The sequence below is a fragment of the Salvia splendens genome, chromosome 19, assembly GCF_004379255.2.
Source record: "Salvia splendens isolate huo1 chromosome 19, SspV2, whole genome shotgun sequence".
In the NCBI taxonomy this organism is placed as follows: Eukaryota; Viridiplantae; Streptophyta; class Magnoliopsida; order Lamiales; family Lamiaceae; genus Salvia; species Salvia splendens.
In genome coordinates, this window is record NC_056050.1 from 4,451,772 (window position 1) to 4,475,816 (window position 24,045).

The 24,045-nt window shown below is 38.1% G+C and overlaps 2 protein-coding genes and 1 long non-coding RNA gene across 11 annotated transcripts; 1 reads left to right on the top strand and 2 right to left on the bottom strand.

The window, feature by feature from the left end:
* Positions 1-4,827: 4,827 nt before the first annotated feature.
* On the bottom strand, positions 4,828-15,778 carry LOC121779312 (probable disease resistance protein At4g27220). 9 transcript variants are annotated; one of them, XR_006045776.1, is made up of 3 exons: positions 15,643-15,778; positions 15,265-15,359; positions 4,828-5,099 (listed from the first exon to the last, which is right to left on the bottom strand). XR_006045776.1 is itself a non-coding variant. In XM_042176624.1 (3 exons), exon 3 carries the CDS (start codon positions 12,416-12,418, stop codon positions 9,410-9,412), a length of 3,009 nt encoding a protein of 1,002 aa, XP_042032558.1. In that variant the 5' UTR covers positions 12,419-12,764; positions 15,265-15,359; positions 15,643-15,778; the 3' UTR covers positions 9,019-9,409. The 9 variants fall into 9 exon arrangements, 7 of the variants coding, with proteins under 7 accessions (XP_042032558.1, XP_042032557.1, XP_042032559.1 ...); XR_006045775.1 differs by having other exon boundaries at positions 4,859-5,132; positions 12,719-15,359; XM_042176624.1 differs by lacking the exon at positions 4,828-5,099 and adding an exon at positions 9,019-12,764.
* A 197-nt stretch (positions 15,779-15,975) lies between these two features.
* Positions 15,976-18,243, top strand: LOC121779320. The gene is made up of 3 exons (XM_042176641.1): positions 15,976-16,089; positions 16,737-17,254; positions 17,363-18,243. The coding sequence occupies exons 2-3, from the start codon at positions 16,883-16,885 to the stop codon at positions 17,744-17,746; spliced, it is 756 nt and encodes a 251-aa protein (XP_042032575.1). The 5' UTR covers positions 15,976-16,089; positions 16,737-16,882; the 3' UTR covers positions 17,747-18,243.
* Positions 18,244-19,854: 1,611 nt separating this feature from the next.
* LOC121779330 lies at positions 19,855-21,256 on the bottom strand. The gene is made up of 3 exons (XR_006045782.1): positions 20,621-21,256; positions 20,291-20,516; positions 19,855-20,180 (listed from the first exon to the last, which is right to left on the bottom strand). It is a non-coding gene; the product is annotated as an uncharacterized LOC121779330 (long non-coding RNA).
* Between the last annotated feature and the right edge of the window lie 2,789 nt (positions 21,257-24,045).

Below are 24,045 nucleotides of genomic sequence, written 5' to 3' on the forward strand. Positions count from 1 at the left end.
CAAATATAATTGATAAAAAAATGTCAAAATACTAATTATTGGAATAAAACATATTACAAATCAAGAAATTGAATTTTTTTGTTGTTACAACCAATTATAATTATCTATTTTTAAAGCAAATATAAATACTAAAAACTCTCAATAATTATAGCTTTGGAAATTTACACTGAGAGAAAATAAAATACAACAATACATTTGTAACAACTAACACATAGCTAGCATGCGATCTCACGGATTATTCTGCAAAATCAAATCTATACTAATCAAATCCTAAAATCTATATTAATTAAATCAATAAGAAGGGTAAGTCATTAGTGTGAAAACTAATCAATCACAATTTCCTACTTAAATATAATTATCTATTTTAAAGCAAATATAAATACTAAAAACACTCAATAATTATAGCTTTGGAAATTTACACTGAGAGAAAATAAAATACAACAATACATTTGTAACAACTAACACATAGCTAGCATGCGATCTCACAGATTATTCTGCAAAATCAAATCTATACTAATCAAATCCTAAAATCTATATTAATTAAAGGGTAAGTCATTAGTGTGAAAACTAATCAATCACAATTTCCTATTTAGTGGGGTTATCAATTACCCACGCTAATTAATCAATCACAATACTTTTTTTAGTATCACTTACCACAGTTAATACCTTATAGTATATATAAAAGTTTAAAAAATTTGGATGCCCTATCTGCCACGGCACCACCTCTCAGCCATTCTACATGTGACGTTCTACAATGGCACGCCGCTTGTTCTATGCAATATATTTTTCCAAACATTTCATCGCCATTTTGAGTCGTACTTCCAGGTTCGATCTCATCTCGACTCTACTTTTCTTGCCAAAATCATGGCGGATGATGCTAGCACAACGATCATTAATTCGAGAAAGTTCTTGTGTTTTTCTCTAGTTATTTTTAGTCGTGAAAGTAGAAATGTTTGATGATGTATGATGATTCTTAAAATGAGAATATTTATAGGGAGAAAAAATGTAAGAGCAGTATATAAAATTAATAGGGTCAATAAATGTTTGAGAAGAAGAAGAAATGGCTGAGAATTTAGAGAGTTTTGTAACTTGCTATATTTTTATGTCTAATGTAATTCCAATTACATTTAATTCTTAGTATCAAATTGTCATTATGGATTTCAAATACAATAACAAATTGTCAATATATGTATCAATTACACTTTTCTTAGACAACGTATATTATTATTATTAAGAAATTTATGTTAAATTTATAATTGAATGTTTAAAGGAAATAAATTATATGGAGCCCATTTTCCATTGTCAAAGGAATTGAAACCATTCCTTCCACTTCAACATAAATTTTATGATTTCCATGTAATGAATTTAAACATGTGAGGAAGCTAAAGCGTGCAAAAGTAAAAATTTAAATTGAGTTGTCATTACATTTATGAGCAATATGGCAGTTACAATTTCATGATTGAATTCAACATTTATATGTAAACAACTTAAATAAAAAATTACATTCAAAATCCAGAACTTTTAACTATTTAACATTTTGCCCAAATTTTATGAATATTTAAAATATGGCCAAAACTCTCCTTTTATATGTATAGATTATGGTCCACGTTTACAAATCATGGTTAAGAATTTTATGGAATACAATATGATATTTGCACCTATGGACCATATATTTATAGCTATGAATTTAAATAGGATAGGTTAATTCTCTTTAGTTTAATATTTTAATTAGTGCAGAACCGTTACAATAATCATTTAGAAGTGAAGTGAAAATTTGTACCCAATTACTTATTTTATGTTGATATCAAACATATCCAATTACATTAGTTAATAATTGAAAATCACAAACACGTAAAATAATTTAAATGTACAATCCCAAAATCATAAATAAAGCAATTGTAGAAATCAACCAATCATATACACATATTTGAGATAATTATATGGAATTTACATTGTTCATAAAATTAATCAAGCTTCCAATGGCTACAATTAAAGTACTTTGTTCATCTCTACCACAAAAACAATAATCATAATTTCGTATATGTGTTCGTCGTATATTCCATTTTGTATCCATTTCTTTATGCAATTAAGAACAATTAAATACATGCAAAAATTGACTTAAAAAATCACAATTGGGGACGTGATAGAATATATTGTTACTACTACTACTAATACTTTACTATGCTAAATAAGTTATTATCAAACGATACATATATCAATCAATCAGCATTTCTATAAGAAAATCTAAAATCAATTTACACAACACATACATAAAGTTTGTAGAATGAAATCATTCCTCCTCTCAGTTCATCCATCTCCAATTTCGTCAGCGCCGAAGCTTCTTTCAACCTCTACTTTCATCTGAAACATTCCAAGATTAACCCCTCCAATCTAAACTAAGAAATCTTTTAAATAATAGGCAGCGGCAATAACAGAATTCACCTTTCGGATTTGTCACTTCTTCTTCCATAACTATCATTGACGATCTCTCATCCTCTTCTTCTTTCTCATCCTCTTTCCACCACCAATGTTTTCTTCCATTGAAATGGCACCACCGCATGCATTGTCCATAATTTTTTTTAAAAGAATTATCATGTGGTGACTATTTATAGAGATTTTACTTTATTTCATACCAAGAGACAAGAGTCTTTCGATTCAACTGACTTTTGATTCATTCTTATTCATGTATTAATGAACATTTATGATATAGCAAAGAGAAAATTAATGTGTTAATACCAGTAACGTTTCAATGAAGATCAGGCCAATAGATATTTCTTCTATTGGTAGCTAGCTATTTTTATTTGATTTTATTCTTCATAATGACATTAAATGTGATTAATATGTCCTAGTAACTGCCCCATTAATTTTAATTTGTTTCTTTTATAAAATATTTATAGTACGTATATGATATATGGTCAAATAAGATGCCTAAATAACCTAATTATGATTCCCAATATTTAATCCCCAAACCAAAATTTTTAATTCCCAAAATGCCCCCAAAACTCAACTTTTATATATGTATAGATGTACTCCCTCCGTCCCAGCTAAGACGACACATTTCTTGGCCGGCACGAGATTTTAGGAGTTATTGGTTAATGTGATTAATTGGAGTGAGAAAAAGTGGGTGTAAGTATTAAAATAGAGAAATAAAGAAAGATACATATTTTAATAGGAGTGAGAAAAAGTGGTTGGATGTATTAATGAGAGAGAGAAAATTACTAAAAAAAAGGAAATGTGTCGTCTTAGTTGGAACAAACTAAAAAGGAAAACGTGTCATCTCAAGTGGGACGGAGCGAGTACAAAATAACTGTCGCATTGATATATATTATCTTATAATTGAGCCGTCCTGAATCTTTAAAACAGGCATGTTCGGTGTGTTCGTGTTTAATGTTTTTCTTATGAACTGGTGTTGAGCTTCAAGATTGCTCTGGTCAGGTGGCAAGATACCTTGTGATTTGTGAAGATTTCTTGATTAGGTAAAACAAAGTACCATTAATGCTATTATTTTTCGTTGAACATAAGCCAATGTACATGTAACTGTAATCACTGGATGGGCCGTCCCCACGCCCTAACAAATGGGCGGTGCCCAGAATCACAGCTCAACCCATTGAGATGGGTTGGTATGTCAAATTTGGATGATTTCTTGTATTGGACAAGTTTGTATTTTTTTTATTTTTCAAATGGAGAGTTTGTATTTGGTTATGGGTTTATATAGTGAGGATGGTGTGGTTTACCAACTTTCTCCTACAGTGGAAATAGTTGACTATTTTGGAGAAAATTCAAACGATTTTATTCACTCACAGTAGTAAACTAATGTGATGTAATGAACCTCCTGGGATGATCAGTAAATACTAATAAATATTTTATTAATAAAACACTTCACACAATCTATTCGATTTAAAGTTTCTCAAAAATTTAAACAAATTCAAATTCAGAGTGTGATGAAGTAATAAAATAAATGGAATGAAGTAAATAACTACAGCAATGAAGTACGAAATCTACTGGAATGAAGTAATAAACTACAAAGAAATTAATGAAATACGAAACCTGCTAGAATGAAATAATTTTCTACTATAAGGAAATAAGCTCATCTATCTTCTCACAATTCTTGAATCATGCCGACCAACCTCGCCAAATTTGGCGAATTTACGGCCAAGCTTGGACATATCCTTTATTACTTTCTCAAGGCGTGAAACTTTCCGACTGCTGCAACCCTTTGTGTTGATGACATCAGGAGGATTGACTTCAATTTCACTAGGGACTTGCGAACCATATAAATTCTAAATCATCTTTCTCTTGTCACTTTAGGACAAGAGAGCCCCCTCGCTAAGTACTTATTTTTTCATTTCAGCAATGATATATTTTAATGAACTGTTTGATCAATATTGCCCTCAATAAGCCATGCAACATTGTAAAAATCTGCATATCCACCACCACCACAACAACAAGAATCATCATTCAACCAGAATTTAAGTTCATTCGTCCATGCTATTACTTCATTTATAAAGGTAATTTAGTTGATTATAAGTACTATTAATCACGTACTTATGCATACAATACACTTCAGATTATCATTTCATATTAACCGAAATTAAGTTCATTCAAACATGTTATTACTTCATTCAACTAGATATTTGGTTCATATTAACTAAAGCTTTATGCAAACTTATGTATACAACACAATTTAGTTCACGATACTTCATTCAACCCGCAGATTACTTCATTCAGCCAAACTGTTACTTCATTATTGATTTGTTTATACTACTGGCATGAAAAAATCGAAAAAATATTCATCAACAAGGTTCAACAAGAGATTGTTCATCACATTGGTTAAAATACCTTATCAATGTTAAACACATATCAGGTATCGAAAAAAAAATAATCGAAAAAGTAATGAACCATCAAATGAGTTGTCCTCTTCTTCTGGCTTATATGAATCTGTTTAAAAAAGTGTCATCTGGTATTGTAGATTATCCACAATTGAAGCATTACTTTCTTCATCATTGGTCGTAGGAGTAGATCCATATCTTCAACCACCGAATGAGTGGGTGTAGTTTCAAATCCATCAACATGTTATCAATTTTCATATCATCCATGCTCTGAGATGTTGAATTCACCATGGAAGTTCAGAACTAAGCTTCAAAAGAAAATCAGAATTACCCACGCACAAAGTAATCGAACTAATTAAACTTCTTTGCGTCGGGCTCATTGTGCAGATCTCTCAAGCTTTATATTCAAAGATGAATCACGATTTGATGAAGATTGCAACACAATTTGAGGAATATTGAGAGGTGAAGATAGAGATTTAAGATCATGAGAAAAATCGCTGCAGAGAATCACGTTGTATGGAAAAAACATGCTACTTTCCATTAATACCCTTCAACTATTATTTTGTGAATAAATTAATAAAATATTGGTAAATTAAATTTGACCACAAGATTATACTAAGTCAAGACCAGATTATGAAAATGGGTGGACAAGATTTGGTCTCTAATTCGGTCTTTAAAATTGGTTCGACATTGATAACAATTCTGTGCAATCACGAAAATAAAGCATTAGTATATATATATAATGAAAACAATCATCATTCTAACTAAATTCAATTTGAAAGACAAAATTCACAAATATCTCAATTCACGACATCTCTTAAAAATTTGTTAATTTTTAAACACATTAGACATATCACATGTATAGTTCTATAATTAAAAAGAATTGTCTAAAACAACCAAAAGTTACAATTTCCAAAGGGTACAATTAGAGTAATTCACAAAATAATTTTACTTTGATTAAAATTGTTCATTAAGAAAAAAAATAGAAAATCCCACAGTTCATGTATTTAAATTAGAAAAAGGAAAGTTTAGGGAAAATATTAGAAAATGTTAAAAGTTCGTATATTTGCACGATAATAACATGTCACATTAATTTTGCCACGTAGATGACAATATGGTAAGTGTATTCCACATCAACTTTAATTTGGCTGGAATTGTTTGCCGGGGTAAAAATTAGAAACATTCAAAGTTCATGTATATTTATATTCAAAAATAAAAGTTTAGGGAAATAAATTTTTTTTTTGGAAGTTCGTGTATTTACTAACAAATAACTCCTTATTTAATAGTATTACAAAATATTCATTGTTGTTTTACATCTTGTACATCGTGTAGGCAATAAAGTAATGAAGTCCAAACAACCTGACGAAATGTATTAAAATGAAACGCAAATGAAACCCATTGCAAACTTCACACTTTCTTGTTTGATGATAGTGATAGTATTGGTTTTCTGTTAGAAGTCAGTGTATCATCAATTTCTTGAACTTGTGGAAACTGGGTGTGCTGACGCATAAGCAAAGGGCATGTGATACGATCCTATATCTCATTATTTAGTTATATCTTTTGATTCACCAAATCCTTCCATATATTTGTTATCTTGGTCAATAAGTTAGGGTATAGTATTTGAGTATTATAAATAGGGATAGATGGTTACTATTTGCATTCATTCAATCAATAAAATCGTTATTTGTCCAACATATTGTGGACTTCTCTACAAACCCTAGTTATCGCGTTGCCCGACGGGAAGAACCCGCGCACAACTCGAAACTATTCTATCAAGAAACTCTAGCAAGCGTGCTGCCCGACAAGAGCTCTCGCGCGCAGCAGCTTCTGGATTCCGACGACCCCGTGTTGAGGGCGCCGGACGTGTGTTTGATCGACGAAAAGGTTCGTCAAATTGTGGTTAAGGGAAAGAACCCTTAACAATTGGTGCTTTCATCGACGTACTCATGAGTCGTTTCACCAACAACGGAAACTCGGCGTGGGGCGCCCATCGCCTGGACACGTTTCCTAATGGGGCTTCACGTCGCCCTAATTTCAACAATCGACGTCACGGGGTTTTCCAGCGTTCACAGAGGGAGGACGGTGTGAATGGGAAGCTGGATCGATTACTGGACAAGATGGATAAATTTGAGCTATGGAGGGAGGAGACGGATCGTCGCTTTGATGGTCTGGATCCGATCTTGTCGAGGGAGACGGAACCCCCCCTAGGGTTTGATGATGCGGATGAGGGGGAGTATGAGGAATTTAGGCGGAGGAAATCGAGCGAGAGGGGAGGTCGCGCCAGAAACCTTAATTTTGGCATGCGCGATGTGTCGATGGACGAGAGGGGACGTCGCGGGGTGAGGAGCAGGGGTGATTCGGCCTGGGTTGCCCTGGGAAACCGATACGCTCGTGCACAAGGCGGTGGTTTTCCGCAACAATGCGACACGCCAACGTCGTGTTGGGATCCGCCCCAACGTTTTCAATCAACTGCTGCGGGGTTCGACATGAATCTGGTTTCTATGAAACCGCCTCATTTCGATGGGACAAATGCATCAAATTGGATATCGAGGGTCCATTCTTACTTCAATCATTTGATGATTCCCGATGCCCAACGATTGCACTACGCGGTCATGTTATTTGATCAACCAGCGGCGGATGGGGTATTCAACTATTTGGCGACTAACGATTTCGTGGCGTGGCAGAATTTCTTGGAGGATGTGCGTGATCGTTTTGATCGTGAAGGCCATAAACCAGTTATGAAGGCGTGACTACAGTTGCACAGACCGCTGTCCTCCGCGGCTGCTATGGCACACGTACTGGAGCTAACGGATACTCATGTAGATCGCACCCTCCAGCCACCGTCGTCGACGACTTCTCGTCGCCCCTGGCAGAACAGAGAGGGTAGGGGTCAGGTGGAGAGTACTCCGGCGCAACAGTCATCGCAACCTTTACCGACGCCGTTTCAGACCCAGGGAGATCCGGGACGTGCGGTTGATCAGGCAAGGCCGCCGAGGGTCCGGGTTTCGCAGGCAGAAAAGGCGGAACAAGCTCGGTTGGGTCTGTGTTATTACTGCCCAGATAAATGGGTGATGGGTCATGTGTGCAAACAGCGTTTATTGTGTTACGTTGACGAGGATGATGAAGATGAATATGATGAGAATGATTTAGATGAAAATGGTGAGAATGATTTAGATGGATCAAATTTATCCTCGACTACTACTGACAGTACGTCCAGTGAGGAACACTTGATTGTTTTAGATGAATCGGATACATCGTCATCTACTGACAGTGCTTCCCGTGGGAAAAACATAAGCAATTCCTCCATGTGTAGTCAAAATTGTACTATTATTGATCACTTGGAGGAAATCATCGCCGATGCAAGAAATAATAAGAAAACATTGTTCATGGAAATGGAGTCTGTCATCAACTTGATGAAGCAAGTGGAGGTGAAGGAGCATGCTGCAGAACAGGCCAAAACGGAAGCTGCAAGAGTGGAGATGGATGCGCAGAATGAGATGAAGGAGCTGAAAATAACGATCAAACATGCGACGGAGGCGAATGACATGCAAGGGCTCGTCGGGGTATATGATGAGAAGATTGGTGAAGAGGAGGAGACATGGTTAGAAGATAAAGAGGAGACATTGCTAGACGATAAAGAGGAGAGTGGTTGTATTGGTAAAGGAATCAAGCCGGGTTTTGGTACTTACAGCTCGAGTTTAGATGGTGCTTGCAGATATAACAATGGAGAAGTGATTGAGAATGTTTTATCTTCTATGGCACAGAAGGGGCTTATCTTGAAAGGTCATGCTTCGGATTATGATTTGATCATCAAGAAGCTTTGTGGTGTGGGGAAAACGTTCGCAATGGATCTCTCCCTCAAGAGGGCTAGCGTTGATAACGCAGAACTAGAGCATGCTACGTATGAGTGTATGTTTATGGCGCTGCTGTGTGAGGGAAGTTATAAAGGAAGCCATTCAACTGTTCGATATGTGTTTGATCCCGGAGGATACGGATCGCCAAAGCTTTCAACTATCATCGTTGCTTCGTGGTTTCCACCTTGAGGACAAGGTGGATTTTAACCGGGGGGAGTTGATACGATCCTATATCTCATTATTTAGTTATATCTTTTGATTCACCAAATCCTTCCATATATTTGTTATCTTGGTCAATAAGTTAGGGTATAGTATTTGAGTATTATAAATAGGGATAGATGGTTATTATTTGCATTCATTCAATAAATCAATAAAATCGTTATTTGTCCAACATATTGTGGACTTCTCTACAAACCCTAGTTATCGCGTTGCCCGACGGGAAGAACCCGCGCACAACTCGAAACTATTCTATCAAGAAACTCTAGCAAGCGTGCTGCCCGACGAGAGCTCTCGCGCGCAGCAGCTTCTGGATTCCGACGACCCCGTGTTGAGGGCGCCGGACGTGTGTTTGATCGACGAAAAGGTTCGTCAAATTGTGGTTAAGGGAAAGAACCCTTAACAGCATGCATCTTGTTTTTACACAACATTTGCGCCAAAATATGTGCATTATTACACAAAAACCTGATCAGCCTCTAAAGAAACGAGAGAGGTTGGGATCGTCCGACATCAATGATTTCCACAATTCTGGTTCAACTTTTTTTTACAGTGTCGAGGCACAACCAAATCCACATCCACAGGAACTTTGTTCATCAATCTTGGGCACTTTGTTACTGAGATACGTTCAATAGAGTTGCAAATGATGGCCGCTGTTCCCTTGCATAGGCTCTTCAGTTTCGGAAGCTCATACAAGTACAACTTTGTTAATTTGGGCAGGGTTAGGATACGACTTCCTTCATCATCAAACACATATTCTATTTCTCCACACTCTGTCACATAAATACATTCAAGGTTGGGAACTCCTGATAGTATCCCCACCTTCCTCAGTCTTGGTAGCTCCCATAACACTAAAACTTTTAATTTATGGAGAGTGAGGGAACTTGTTCCTTCATCTTCAAATATCTCTTCTATTTCTTCACAATCGCTGATATGAATAACTTCAAGGTTGGGAACTCCAGATAGTGGTATCCTCATCTTCTTACACTTGTCAATTATTAGCTTTGTCAGAGAGGAAAACACAGGTTGTGCAAGTGCAGCTGATGCTCCTATTTCCCCCTTTTCGATCAACCCCTTCATAGCATCCAATTCAACCAGTTCAATTTCTTCAAGAGTAGACATTTGAGATGATAATCCTACCTCACTCCTCCAAATGTACTCTATTCCTCCACAACTTTCAATTCTCAATGTCTTCAATCCATCCACAGAGTATATGCTCGGATCCACACATTTACATTTACTGATTGTTAGCTGTACAATTCCCTCCGCAAATACTCTCTCATCTTCAAGGTTGCATTCGGACAGGATCAAATCTTTATTATGACATACTCCTCTTCCTTCATACGGATACAAATTTACTTCATATGATCCCACTCCTATTGTGTAGCAAGTGTCATGCACCCGACTTTCCCAACTTGTTATAAAAGAATTAAATTCATTAACATTTTTCACTCTTCCACTAAACTCCTCTAGCAGTTTCAGATTCTCAATTTCTTCAATAACTACTTGTATATGGAATGGTAATTCTAAGTGCTGAAGATTCCCAAGTTTAAGAAACAATCCTCTTGGAAGCATCTGCAATTCACGCGCATCCAATGCGAGGAATTTGAGATTGAATAATTCCCCAACTCCTTGAGGGACTTCCTTGATGGCTGTATACGAGAGGTTTAACTCCCTGAGTTCATTCATCTCTCCCAAGTATGGCACATTTTCTAGCTTATGACATGACTCAAGGAGCAATGCCTTGAGGCTCTTCATGGCACAGATTGAGTTTGGCAGCTTTGTTATGTTAGTCCAGCTCAAATCAAGAGTGCATAGTCCTTGCATTTTAGAAAAGAACGAATCTGGGATTAACTCCAACCTAAATTTAGATGTTAAAAGCAATGTTGAGAGCTTAGGACAATCGGGAGACATTCCTTCTTCAATTCTCCTTATGCCACTGTCAATTAAGGACACCTTCTCCAGATCCTTTGCCCATTCTGCTTCTTTGGGAATTTTCTTCAAATCACCACCTGCTTTTACCATATATTTCCCCTCACATATCTTCAATGCCATACTTCTTACAAGATCATGCATCTTCACACATTCCGTAGGACCAGGACCGACACAACTTTCCAGTAGGCACACATTCACTAATTTATTCAATATGGAATGTCCTTGCACAACTTGCGCTCTCCTTGTCTTTCTTTTATCCACCAAGCCTCCTGAAATGAACTCTCTAACCAAACGCTCTCTGTTTATTTTTTTATCTTCAGGATACAACGCACAATGCAGGAAACAATGTTGCAATGTATTGAACTCATTACCCTGGCTATGATGATTCCTATTCAACCTATCAAAACTATATTTCAATACTTTATAAACATCACCATCTCCCATGCCATCATTACCTGAGGCACGTTCTGTTAGTTCTACATAAGCATTTCTCCATGTATGAATGTCTCTCTCGCCCCTCATGCTTCCAGCCACCGTAACAATTGCTAGGGGCAGACCACCACACAATTTTGCCACAGATCTGGCAATTTCTTCTGCCGAAGAATCAAGTTCTATCTCATTTCTTAGAGTTTCATTGAACAATTCCCATGCCTCATGATGATTTAGTGTACTCACTTGAATCTTTTTTTGGCAACAGATTTGACGACACACTTCTAAGGAGCGAGTAGTTATAATAAGCCTACAACACTCGACAGAAACTAGACATCCAACCTTTAATAGATCCATATTTTCCCAGACATCATCTAATATCAGAACTGAATTCTTCATCTGAGACAAAGTTTTATGTAGTCTCGATGCCCTTATGTCTTCATTATCCTCACCCACAAGATCCACACCTATAAAATGAGCAATTTTATCTTGTAAAGTCGTAACACTAAATTCTTGAGAGACTGTAACCCAAATCACACGTCCCTGAGAATGTTGGAGGAGTCGATTGTGAATGTGCTTTGCCAGTGTCGTTTTGCCCACACCACCCATACCATAAACACCAATGCTCGACACTTCCCCACTCTCCAAAAGTTTCAAAACCATTTCCAAATTTTCATGAAAAGCTTGACCAACCATCCCATTTGTCAATAACTTATCTCCCCCACTTCCACAAATATCAAGGACAAGTTCACCAAAATTCCGACTTTGCTCAACAAGTGTGTCAACCTCTTCAATTAGTTTAGCTGGCAACCCTCCATCCATCAATCTCATAATAAATCCTTCAGATTCCACTTGAGTGCCCAACTCAACAACTTGCTTTTCAATGGACCTGACTTCTTCCAACCACTCCTCAACTTCCCGTCTCCTTTTCTTTCGACCAGAAAGTTCTGAGTTCTTGATTTCCTCCTCAACATCAGATGCCTTAGCACACAATAACTTCAACTTTTTCTGCAGAGCTTTTAGATTAAGCTCAAATTCCTTTATACTCTTCACATTATTGTGTGCATTATCTGCAATTAGTTCCACCACAATTGACAAAAATGACTCGAAAATCCGGCTTAACATTTTCGCCACCTTCGCTCTTCCCAGAGAAAACATAAACCAAAAACAAGAATTATTTGATGAGAAAAAAAGCTACAATCTCATTTTTCTAGCAATCATTTATCCAGTCTGAAAATAAATTTGCAAGTAATGAACAAAGTAGAAATCCAATATATGTTGAATATGTGAACATGATGCTATAAGTAAAAGAGGAAACGCTAGCAATCTACAAGCAAGATGATAATTCAAAATTAAAACTTTCATTTCCGGAAGCCTTGTTGTAATATTAGGAAGATCATGTCAAATTCTAAACAAACAAATAAAAGCATAGATGTAAATTAGTACGAGAATTGTTACCTGAGAGATATGAAGAACTGAGCTGAGATTGAATAGATTTGTAGGTCTAGAAACAGAGAATCACAAGATGTGTAAATATGACCGTGCAGAAAGGAAGAGAGATTCACTATATGAAGTTGAATTGGACTCCACTAAAACTTTAAGGTAATCAAAGGAGCATTGGACATTTACAATTGGGGAAGAAGATTTTCAAATGTGGTTTAGAGTATCCACGATAGTGTGGACACTTCCACCCGCCCGCCACTTTTTTTTGTCCACAGCCCCTTCTGATTTGTCCGCGGAATAAAAAAAAGTTTCCACAACAATAGTGGAGACTTTTTTAGCCACATTTCAATTTATTTTATTTTTTATATTTTAATTCAATTATATTTAAAATTATCGGACTGATAATTAGAAAACGAGATAATACTAAAATTTAAAAAAAGTATTGAGACCAAATATTCATTGTATTATGAATACGGGAAAATTATACAACGAACATTTTAAAAAAAACAAATAAAAACACCGCCACCGTCTACTCGGTGGCAGAGTCGGAATCCGCCACCTCTTCTCCACCGCTTCCACATGAGTGCGTAGTATATCTCCTTGGTGATCGGGTCGGTTGTGGTCTCGTAGAAACGACTGTATTCTTGCAGTTGTTTTATCAACTGCACATCTAGGTTCCTGTTCAAGACCTCATGGGGAGCAGTGCCCGCGAAGTGCGATCTAGAAGCGGGCTGCGAGATGAGCGATCCAGACGCGGCCGACGAGAAGCGGGGAGGAACCTGCAGATCCTCTAGCGTTTCGGATAGAGGCATGTTGCCCCGGAGGGCGTGGGCGCCTAGTGTGTGTAGCGGATGGCTCATGCGTTTGGGCGTCGTTGAGGTCGATTGATTGTGAGCCGCTGCCGCGGCTGTAGTCCCCGGCTCTGTTATGTCTAGTTCGCTTCGCCCCAGGAGGATGCTCCTCCGCACATATGGCCTTGAATTTCAGGCAGCTATTGAGAACGAGATACTCCTCCCAGAAGTTGAACTTAGGAAAGCCTTAAGTGTTGAATTGGGCCATAGACAACTCCTTCACGCCGGCTTCGCCGCGGCCACTCTCAACAGTGAGTAGGTTGTTCTGGTATATGCCCTCGAACCTTTTGGTGGCTCTCAGAATCCTAGACCATTTTTTGCGGATCGGTTCCGCGTCACACGGTTTGGCGCCTCTCGGCTTGAACTCGTTGTAGACCAACAGAACGCGCTTCCAGAAGCTTGTCTCGGTCTGATCGGTTCCAACTATGGAATCCGATGTGACTGCATTCCAGGCCCTCGCCACAGCAATGGACTCCGCTTTGGTGTTGTGCGTGGACCGATTCGCTGCCCCTACCGCTGCCGGCACAGCCCCCGCCGCTGCCGCCTCCTCCCCCCACCGTCATCGCAGCTTCCACTCGCCCCACCGATCCCACCAACTCCACCGACTGTCGTCGGAACCGGTGTAACCACACTTGCTGGTGGAGTATCCGGTAAGCTCGGACTCAGCAAACCCATCATCTGCTCCAGGTCGAATCTATTTGCATCAGACAAAGGAGATTGGCTGGGTTGGAAGGGGGTATCCGGTCGCGAATGGTTGAGCGCATCCATGTTGGGCTTGTAATCTCCGAACGCCAATCGACCCAAATTCCTCTGAAAAGAGGTCTGACCCCGAAATTGGGTCTGTTGCCACGGCGGGGATGTCGGCGACCACGACTGGAATGGAAGGGGAGTGAGACTCGATCTCCACGGCTAAGATGGATGGGAGTTGGACTCGATCTTCACGGCTGAGATGGAGGATAGTTGTCATATCCCGATTCGTCGGTGCCGGGTGATTCTTCGTATCTACGGTGCATTTTTAGAGATAGATAAATTTGAGAGTGAATAATGGATAGAGAGTGAAATGAGTGTGAAGATGTGTGTGGAGGAGGGGTATTTATAATAAAAATTTTGAAATTAATAAAAAAATCCGGCGACCGTCGCGCCGGATGACCAAGCAATAGGCCAGCGCGCCTATCGCCGCGCCGCTCAGAGACCGGTGCGTCCTCGGAAAATACCCGGCGATGCCACTTCCGCCCCTGAAATTGCGTCCGCGCCGGGGCGTACGCTTCTCCCACTATAGATAGCCGCGTCCTCGGCGTTTCCGGGGCGGCCGGCGCGCCGCCCCTATTATGGATGCTCTTAGTACAAAAGAACTTAGGTCACACCCCCTCCATCCATATAATATTGTCTTAGTTTGACTCGACATGAGTTTTAAGAAATGTGAAAAAAAATTAGTCGAAAAAGTTAGTGGAATAAAAGTCTCATACATATATATTAGCTTTATAATAGAATGTCAGTGTAAGTGGAAAGTGGAGTCTATTTACTAAAAATAGAAAAAAACAAAGTCAACAAGAAATTAAAACTTTCATTTCGAAATTTCCTTCATTTTACATATAGTACAAGAAATTAAAACTTTCATTTCGAAGCCTTGTTGTAATATTAGGAAGATCATGTAAAATTCTAAACAAACAAATAAAAGCATAGATGTGTAAGTAGTATGAGAATTGTTACCTGAGAGATGTGAAGGACTGAGCTGAGATTGAATAGATTTGTAGATCTACAAAGAGAGATTCACTATATGAAGTTGAATTGGAGTCCACTAACTTCTGCAGAGATCACATAAACCAAAAACAATAATTATTTGATGCGAAAAATAGCTATAATCTCACTTTTCGAGTGATGAACAAAGTATAAATCCAATATATGCTAAATATGTGAACATAATGATTCAAATACAGATGATAATTCAAAATTTCCGTCATTTTAAATGTAGTGAAAGAAATTAAAACTTTCATTTCCAGAGGCTTTACGGTAATATTCGCAAGATCGTGTAATAATCTAAACAAACCAATAAAAGCAGAGATGTAAAATTAGTAAGAGAATTGTTACCTGAGAGATGTGAAACTGAAATTGAATAGATTTGTAGATCTCGAAATAGAGAATCACAAGACGTGTAAGTATGATTGTGGACTTGTGGTCTGTGGAGATTGGAAGAAGCCAAAGACTTATCAGGCATGAAGTTGACTTACTTGACTTAGCCTATAATAGAAATGCTTAAGCCAGAATATAAATTTGAATAGAATCCATATTTTAGGAAAAATAAGTTTATATCCATACGTTTGATACTCTCTGAATATATTTCAGAATAACTACACGTGTTTGATACAATTGGAGTATTATTTCATGGAAGTATATTCCCAAATTTACCCTTCAAAACCCTAGCAGCAATAAGGCTCTACATCACGCTTCAGACAAATTAAGCGCAGCCCACACTCCTCTTCTCTTCTTCACTGAAGCGGCGGACAAAGACGGAGGAATCAAGAGTTTGAACAACTGGTATTTCACTCTGATTTTCTTCTTCCTACAAGCTTTGTTGAATATTTTCTTGAATATTGAAGTTACTCGTCTAAACTAGAAGTCACAAATTGGTTAGGGAAAAAATGGGATGTATGAAGAAATTTTAGAGTCTCGATACAGTGTACTTGTTTTCTAAGCTTGATGTCACTTGAGTAAAATGTGAAATGGTTTTGTGTATAGTTTGTCAAGCCAACACACCCTGTAATATTTTGGTTGAATGTTGCCTGACTTAATGGAGTTCGATTTAACTGGACTTGTATGTCTCTTCTCGTTGTGACGGTGTTTCAAACTTTATTTTGATTGCCATTTTGTATTTTCTCAAAATATATCAGGGAAAATAAATATGCTTGAATTTAGGCAGAATAAAGGACATTATTCCCAAATCAATTAATCTCTCAACAGTTGTTCTGTTTCCAACCAATGACTAATTACCTTTGATGTAATTTTAGATTTATTTAAAACCAAATATCTCATGAATAAATATTCTGATTCTATCATATTACGGTCATATTATGAAGAATGTATACATTCTTTCATCCATCTCAAAGAGTCACATTATAACAATAAAAAGTTTAGTGCAATAAAATAAAACCAAGTTTGACCCTCAACATTTTCACTTCTTATAGGTACGCTAACCATGGAAGACTCCTACCTATCCCGTGACAATGACGATCCAGATCAGACTCACAATGGTTAGAGTATTGAACTTCTCTTTTATACTATATGATATGATATGATTTGGTTAGTAGCATGAATATGGCTTGGATGTGTTATGATTATAATTGATGCAAATCTAAACAAGGGGAGGGTGGCACACAAAATGAAGATTGATCGTACTCGTAGAAGTTGGTCTCCTCGTGAAGAGGAGGTGCTACTGTCAACCATGAAGGGTCTCGTTGTCACTGGATGGAAAGCGGATAACGGTTTCTGTGGCGGCTACCTGTCTCGTATTATGGAGGCGTTGAAGCGTGAATTCCCTCGTACTGACTTGAAGACAAGCCCCCATATCACATCCAAGATTTCCCAATGGAAAAAAAGTTACAACTCTCTTTGTGGAATCCTCGGACGAAGCGGTGTAGGCTTCAACCTGCATAATGACTACAAGATTGACTGTGACGACGACCAATGGGAACAAATCATTACGGTATGCATCGTGATGGTTATGTGAATGCTATATTTTTTCATTGAATTTATAACATGGGCAGTTAATACTCATTTGATCAACTTACATTGTTTACTACTGTGGTGTTAGGCGGATAAGGAAGCCCGCAACATGCGTTTCAAGTCATGGCCTATGTGGGATGCATGGAAGGAGATATTTGGAAAAGATCGTGCCGTAGGCACTACTGCTGCGGATCTGGGTGAAATGTCTAAAGAAGTTTGCTCAACTGGTGTCCCATTCTTGAAAATGGAGACAGTGAGTATGTTGCAAGTACTGGTGCACCTTCTGGTGCCAATCCACAAAATACTAAGAGCTCTCCTCAAGGCTTGGATCAAACTGCAAGTGACAATGATAATGAAACTCAGTCAGCTCAGAAAAAGAATAAGAAGATTAAGGTTGTTGATAGGTCTGATATCCTTCTGGAGATGCTTGCTAAAAGCAATGAAAACATTAACTCAAGGCTTGATAAGTTGACCAATAGGATTGGCTATGAGTTTGATGTTAACAAAGCAAGGAAGGAAGTTTTTCCAATTCTCAGAGATATTCAAGGCCTCACTCTTGGGCAACAGCTTGATGCCGCTGGGATAATTCTTGAGAAGGTGCAGTGCTTGGACTTGTTCATGTCTCTTCCGGAAGCTTTTCGTCATACGTACGTGGTGCGTATGTTGGAGAAACACACCTGATGCAAGGATGTAGGTGATGACCTACTGTGTTATTTTGTGTAACAAGAACATGTACTCTTGTTTGTAATTTGCTTTTGGTATGTAAGCCTAAAACATTGGCATTCTAGTAATCTGTAATCCTCCAACTCCATTGTTGCTTTTGGTGTGTAAGCCTAAAACATTGGCATTCTAGTTTTGTTGGAGTTGATGTAATTACAGAATTTAGAAAATGTCAACATCGTTTGATAATATCTGATCTGCATGTAACATCTATTATTATTTTGATAATCATGATCTTGATTCTGTGTCCTTATTTTTAGATTTGAGAGATATAGGCAGGACATAGATAATGGTGAATTGGAGGATTCATAACAAATTTGTTCGCCATCATCGAAAATATTGGTTTGTAACAAAAGGGGAACTGAAGGTGAACTCAACTCAAGTTGCTACAAGAGCAGAAATGATAATAAGCTTACATACTACTTCAAATCCATGTCTAAGGATTGTCTGACACCTAGCTATAGAAAAACCAAGTATGAAAGTGGTAAAATTTCTTTACTTTACTGCCTTTACTTAAAAAATATTACAATACTCTACAACATACAATGATCCATGAAAGCTTATTAAATTTTTTAATAAACACTTTACTAATAAAGCTCCCAAAACAACACATGATCTGAGAATTATGTATTGTAAAATTTACTATGTAACAAATGATCTGAGAATTTGCATTTATTGACTACCTCTGCACATTGAGAGCTTACAAACATGATACATGTGGATTAAAGCTATGCAACATGCTATGACATAAAATCCCAACAAAAAGCAAGCAAATTTCCATATGCCATAACCAACCAGAGTTATAAAGCTTCTATGAATTTTCACTTTTCACTGTAAAAAGTAAATCTATTGTCACTACCCAATAAGTGTAGAGTACAGTTACACTGATATTCTTATAATTCAACATAGGCATCAATGATAAACTTCAGATTGAGAGACAACTCTATGGAGTTGTGACCGACTTGACGAATCAATGCAATTTTTTTGAAATACGACCTGTCTAACTTTGGATGTATTCGTAGAGTAGTCTTTAACTTGATAAGGCTTTACAATTTCAGGAAAAAGACACCACACAGTCAATACTCATATTAGTTCCATGTGCTAAGAAATGACAAGTCATGAATGAGCAAAAGGCTGCATAGCTGATAATTCAAGCCAAAGTGACAACTGTAGTCTTCTATGTGACAACAAAACTAATAGATATATAAATATGATAAATCAAGCTGCTAAATCAGTCAACAATAGGTGTAATGTATGTGGATCAACATCAATTAGGTACAAAAGTTAGGAGAAACAAAGCATCCAAAAGGCAAAATGCAAAGGGCTGCATAGCTGATAATTCAAGCCAAGATGACCAATGTATTCTTATATATGACAACAAAACTAATAGTAATATAAATATGATAAACAAGCTCCTGATTCAGTCAACAATAGGTCTAATGTATGTGGATCAACATCACTTAGGTACATAAGTTAGGAGAAACTAAAATACAAAAGGCAAAATGCAAAGTCTACAACATCTTTCCAAGGATAACACCAAGCAAAGAAAGATTCATGCTCATGCACTGTGGGGCATCATCGTCATCATGAACTTCGTGGGACTTCATCATGTATCAAATAGGGTATACAATATATATTATCCACGAAGTGATTGAAAGATTGAGATGAGCAACAAATGTGTATATATTGTGCATGTAAAAAAACAGGGAATGTGCTTATCAACACTTCAAATATATGCCCCAAGCACCCACATATCAGCAGCCATTTGACCATGTAGGTCATTCCATTGAGGCGTTGGTTCAATAACATCTACATACACTAAATTGTCATGATCTTCTTGCAATCCAATATCATCTACATTATTATCCACTAACTCCTCAATTGGATCTACAATCATCTCACCTCGAATGTAATTATGTAACAGAAAACAAGCCATAATCAACCTGATTTGTATTTTTATCGGGTAGAATGATGGGCTACGGAGAATGCTCCAGCGCATTTTAAGTACCACAAATGCCCTTTCAATAACATTTCTCGCACTGGTATGCCGCATGTTAAATATTTCACGAGGATTCTTGGGCCTCTAGTGTTTGGACCCCATTATTTTAGGTGGTATCTAACTCCTTTATAAGGTGTTAAAAATCCTTCACTATTTGCATATCCATTGTCACATAGATAATAGTGACCTACGAGTTAATTTCAAATGGTCAGTAGAATGTATACCCTTGCATAGGGAGAAATATGTAATAAACACAAGTGAAATCTAGAAATATTTTGAACAAATTAGAAGTGATACCTCTAGGCACTTTAAGTCCAAATTCGCGTGTCACGGCGTCCTGTAGGACTCGTGCATCACCAGCCGACCCTTCCCACCCAGGCAACACATATGTAAAACGCATGTCTCTAGTGCATGCAGCCAGAGTGTTTGTCGCTATATGCCCCTTCCTAGTTCGATATCTTGGTTTGTCAGCCATGTCTACTCACACAGTGATATAGGTGCCATCTAAAGCACCCAAACAACCCTATAAGACAAACAAAACAACACATAGTAAGGACTAATGCTATTCTAAAGGTGGGTATGTGCAAGAATATTCTTCGCTCAAGAAAAAAACCTAACTGTATGTACCTTAAACCATTTCCACCTATTGTCGACACAATCATCTGGTACTGGAGTAGGTTTCACAACAAACAGAGCATGAAGTTTTATTAGGGCGTTGAGGACTACATGTACATAGTGTGAAACCGTATGCTTGGAGGGCAAAAATTCAAAGCTTACTATCCTGTTTTTTTTATGGTGTGCTAATACACATAAGAAAATTGCTACTTGTTCTTCCACTTTAACAAACGCTCCGTCAACCAACCCAGCTCGTTCTCTAAAAAGTATACAAAGCCTCCCAAAATAATTACGATCCATATGCAGATTATCTAAGCAAGATCGGTCAGAGACACCTGCTAATCTATTTAAACGCCTCACTTGGGTGGGGATGCGGGCTAAACGACGAAATAAACATCGTGGATTGTTTGCTCTCGACCGCCTACCAACATTGTTCAGTTGGAAAAACTCGTGGAGAATGACAGAGGTTTGTTGTTGGTGTGTGCGAATGATGTCCTGAATTAGCAAAAATAATTCCTCGTTCGACGGGAACTGTGTACTCATTCTAAGTAACTAAAATTCTTTTCAAATGACCGCTATTCCAAACTCAGCTGCAAAAATGGAAGAAACATTCATATTCGAGAAAGATGGTACATCATGTAAGGTTGTCAAGCATAACCAGAACATAAACAAAAAGCAATCAAATTTCCTAATGCCAAAACCAACCACAGCAGCTACTTGATTTCATGATTACATAACAACATTCCATCCCCAATTCCAGTTTGAGAAAATTCCTATGCCTAAAAAAGAGAAACAAACAAAAAAAACAATTGCTGAAGTTTGAATTTGGAAAAAACAATTGCAGAAGTTTGCAAAAAAAAATTCGAAAATTTTTTTGAAACAATTGAAGGACATAATGCTCTCTTATGGAGATAGAAGTTTGAAAGTCGCTCTATTATTTTGAATATGGTGTTTATAGAAGTTTGAATTTGGACAACAAGATTTCAAAAACAACATATCAGCCAACAACAATTGTAAACTAGTGAAGAATTGTAAGAATTGTCAATAAGAGAAGCTTTTACCTATGGAACCTAGAAAGTTGCAGAAGGCCAAGTGTCACGCCCGCATTTTCTAAGGATAGAAAGTACGGTGGGTCGCAACTAATGGGGGAATTAAGAAGCGGGGAAGAAAGAGAAAACAATCAAGGGGGTTCGACATGTAGATCAAAAGGTGAAACTTTATTACCAGATAATAGTCTGAAATCACAAAGTATCAAGTTTATATGAAAATAGTTCCAACAGAATACAAAAACATAATAGTTTTAAACTTAGAGTAGCGGAAGCAATTGAGAGTTGGCTACTACTATGTATGAAGACACAATAGCAACCAGAACATTTATTGAGTACGGTCTCTGTCCAATGCTCAACATCCTCCGTCCCCCGTCCACGCTCAACCTGCACATAGGGAAACCACATGCATGGGCTGAGTGCTTGATGCACTCAGTGAACTCATGCCCGAAATACATTTCATCAATAGTTATGTCAAGCCCTCGTTGAGTGAAACTCGGGTTTTACTTTAAAAATGCCGAGAAACACTAAAATCATTTCCATAAATAGAAAGGTTTCTGCAGACAAATATCATCGTCATCCTCCATCATGTACCATATCTGAACCATCATGTGAAACGAGAATGTGGCCACAAACTCGATCACTGGACCGGCCGACCCAAGGGACGGCTCACGATCCCCATCAGTGCACTAGCCTAAGTAGACCCGAATTCGTTAACCATCAAAGTCTAGTAGAATATTATTCTAGTAGACAATCAGATAGGCAATTCAAAACATAAAATACGGCATGACATAACATTTAAACCACCCTGATCTCACCATATACATATCATTGCAAATAAAGAGTTTAAGTAATACAGCTCACCTCAAAAGCTTAGTAGTTTCCTTAACAACTTCTTGATCCGACTTTAACGAGCGTGCGAACCACCTTTTGAGAAAATTAAAGTACACATCACTCTCAAGAAAGAAAACATTTAGAATGCATGCACTCTAATTAAAGTCTTTTATCTCTTTTCTCGGTTTTCGCACATTTTCGATTATTCGGCGGCCGCCCAAGGCGTCGCGGGCGACGCCGCTCGGCCGCTTACACCAATACTTCCTCCGTTGGCTCCTCGTATTTTTCTCCACGATATCGAATTACAGAACCCCAAAATTATTCAAGCGCATAAGTTAATTATCGCAACCAATTCTCATCGTACGTATTTTTATCTCGGACTTGGAATTGTTCTGGAAATTAATTAAATAATTTCCCAACGTTAAATTATTGGCCCAAGGTTAAATTAATTGACCCAAGACTTAATTATTTCAACCCCAAAGTACAAACAAAGTCAACCCACCTTATTCCTCCATTTTATTTGATGAGGCCAAACTGAAATAAAAATTAGGTGGCATAAAGTAAAGAATTAGAGGGAGAGACCCAAATTACTCCCATTCACAACATCTCTGTTAACTCTCTCCCTCTCTTCTTCCCCAAAATTCTCCACCCCGTCGCCTCTGAAACCCCATCATCACTGCCACCACCGCTGCTGTCTTCGTCGGCGGGAATCGTTGCTGCTCGCTGCAATATTCGTCGATTGGCCAACGCCACCGTGGAGTCACCCCAGTCGATCACCAGCGCCGAGTAGGCACCTCGCTGTCTCTGCTCCGCCGCTACGTCCCACCGTCGCCGCTGTGGGTAATCAGCCGCCGGTTGTCGCTGTTGTGCACCAACGCCGCGTGCCGCAGCCGTTCGCCGCGCCGATGGCTGTTGTTCGGCAGCCCGTGCACTCCCAGGTTGTCACCGCAGGGAGCCGCTGCTCCGTCGGTGGTCGTGCAGCCCCGAAACCAATCCGAACAGACACCGCGCAGCCCCGAACAACTCCGAACAGCCACCGCACAACCCCGAAAGATAAGTTCTCACACTCAATTTTGTTATTTCGATTTTTATTTTGGCCGAGGGAAATTCCAATTAGGATTGTTTGATCCATTGTTGATTGGATTATGCGTGTGTATGATGTACAAGATGCTAAAAACATGAGTTGCAAATTGGGAAGGGATTATACTTAAAACCGTTTGAAGAAATGTGGTGCAACGGTCCGAAAGAGAGAGCTCCTTGGATTTGGAACTTTCGATTTCTGTCACAAGTTTTACATATGTTTGAAAAATGGAATGGAATTGAGTAGTTTGAGCTATGATTTGATGAAAGAATTTACCTTGGCTTGTTATGAGATTGAAGCAAAACAGGGCAGTGGCTTTCCTCAAACTCTCGGCTCTCCCTCTCTCTCTCTCTGTGATTTTGCTTGAAAATGTTGAAGTGAAAGGGTAGGAGAGGAGATAAATGACGGATTTTGATGTATTAATTTGTGTGACTTTTGATTTTAGAAATGAATGTGGAAGATGGAAGATAAAGAGT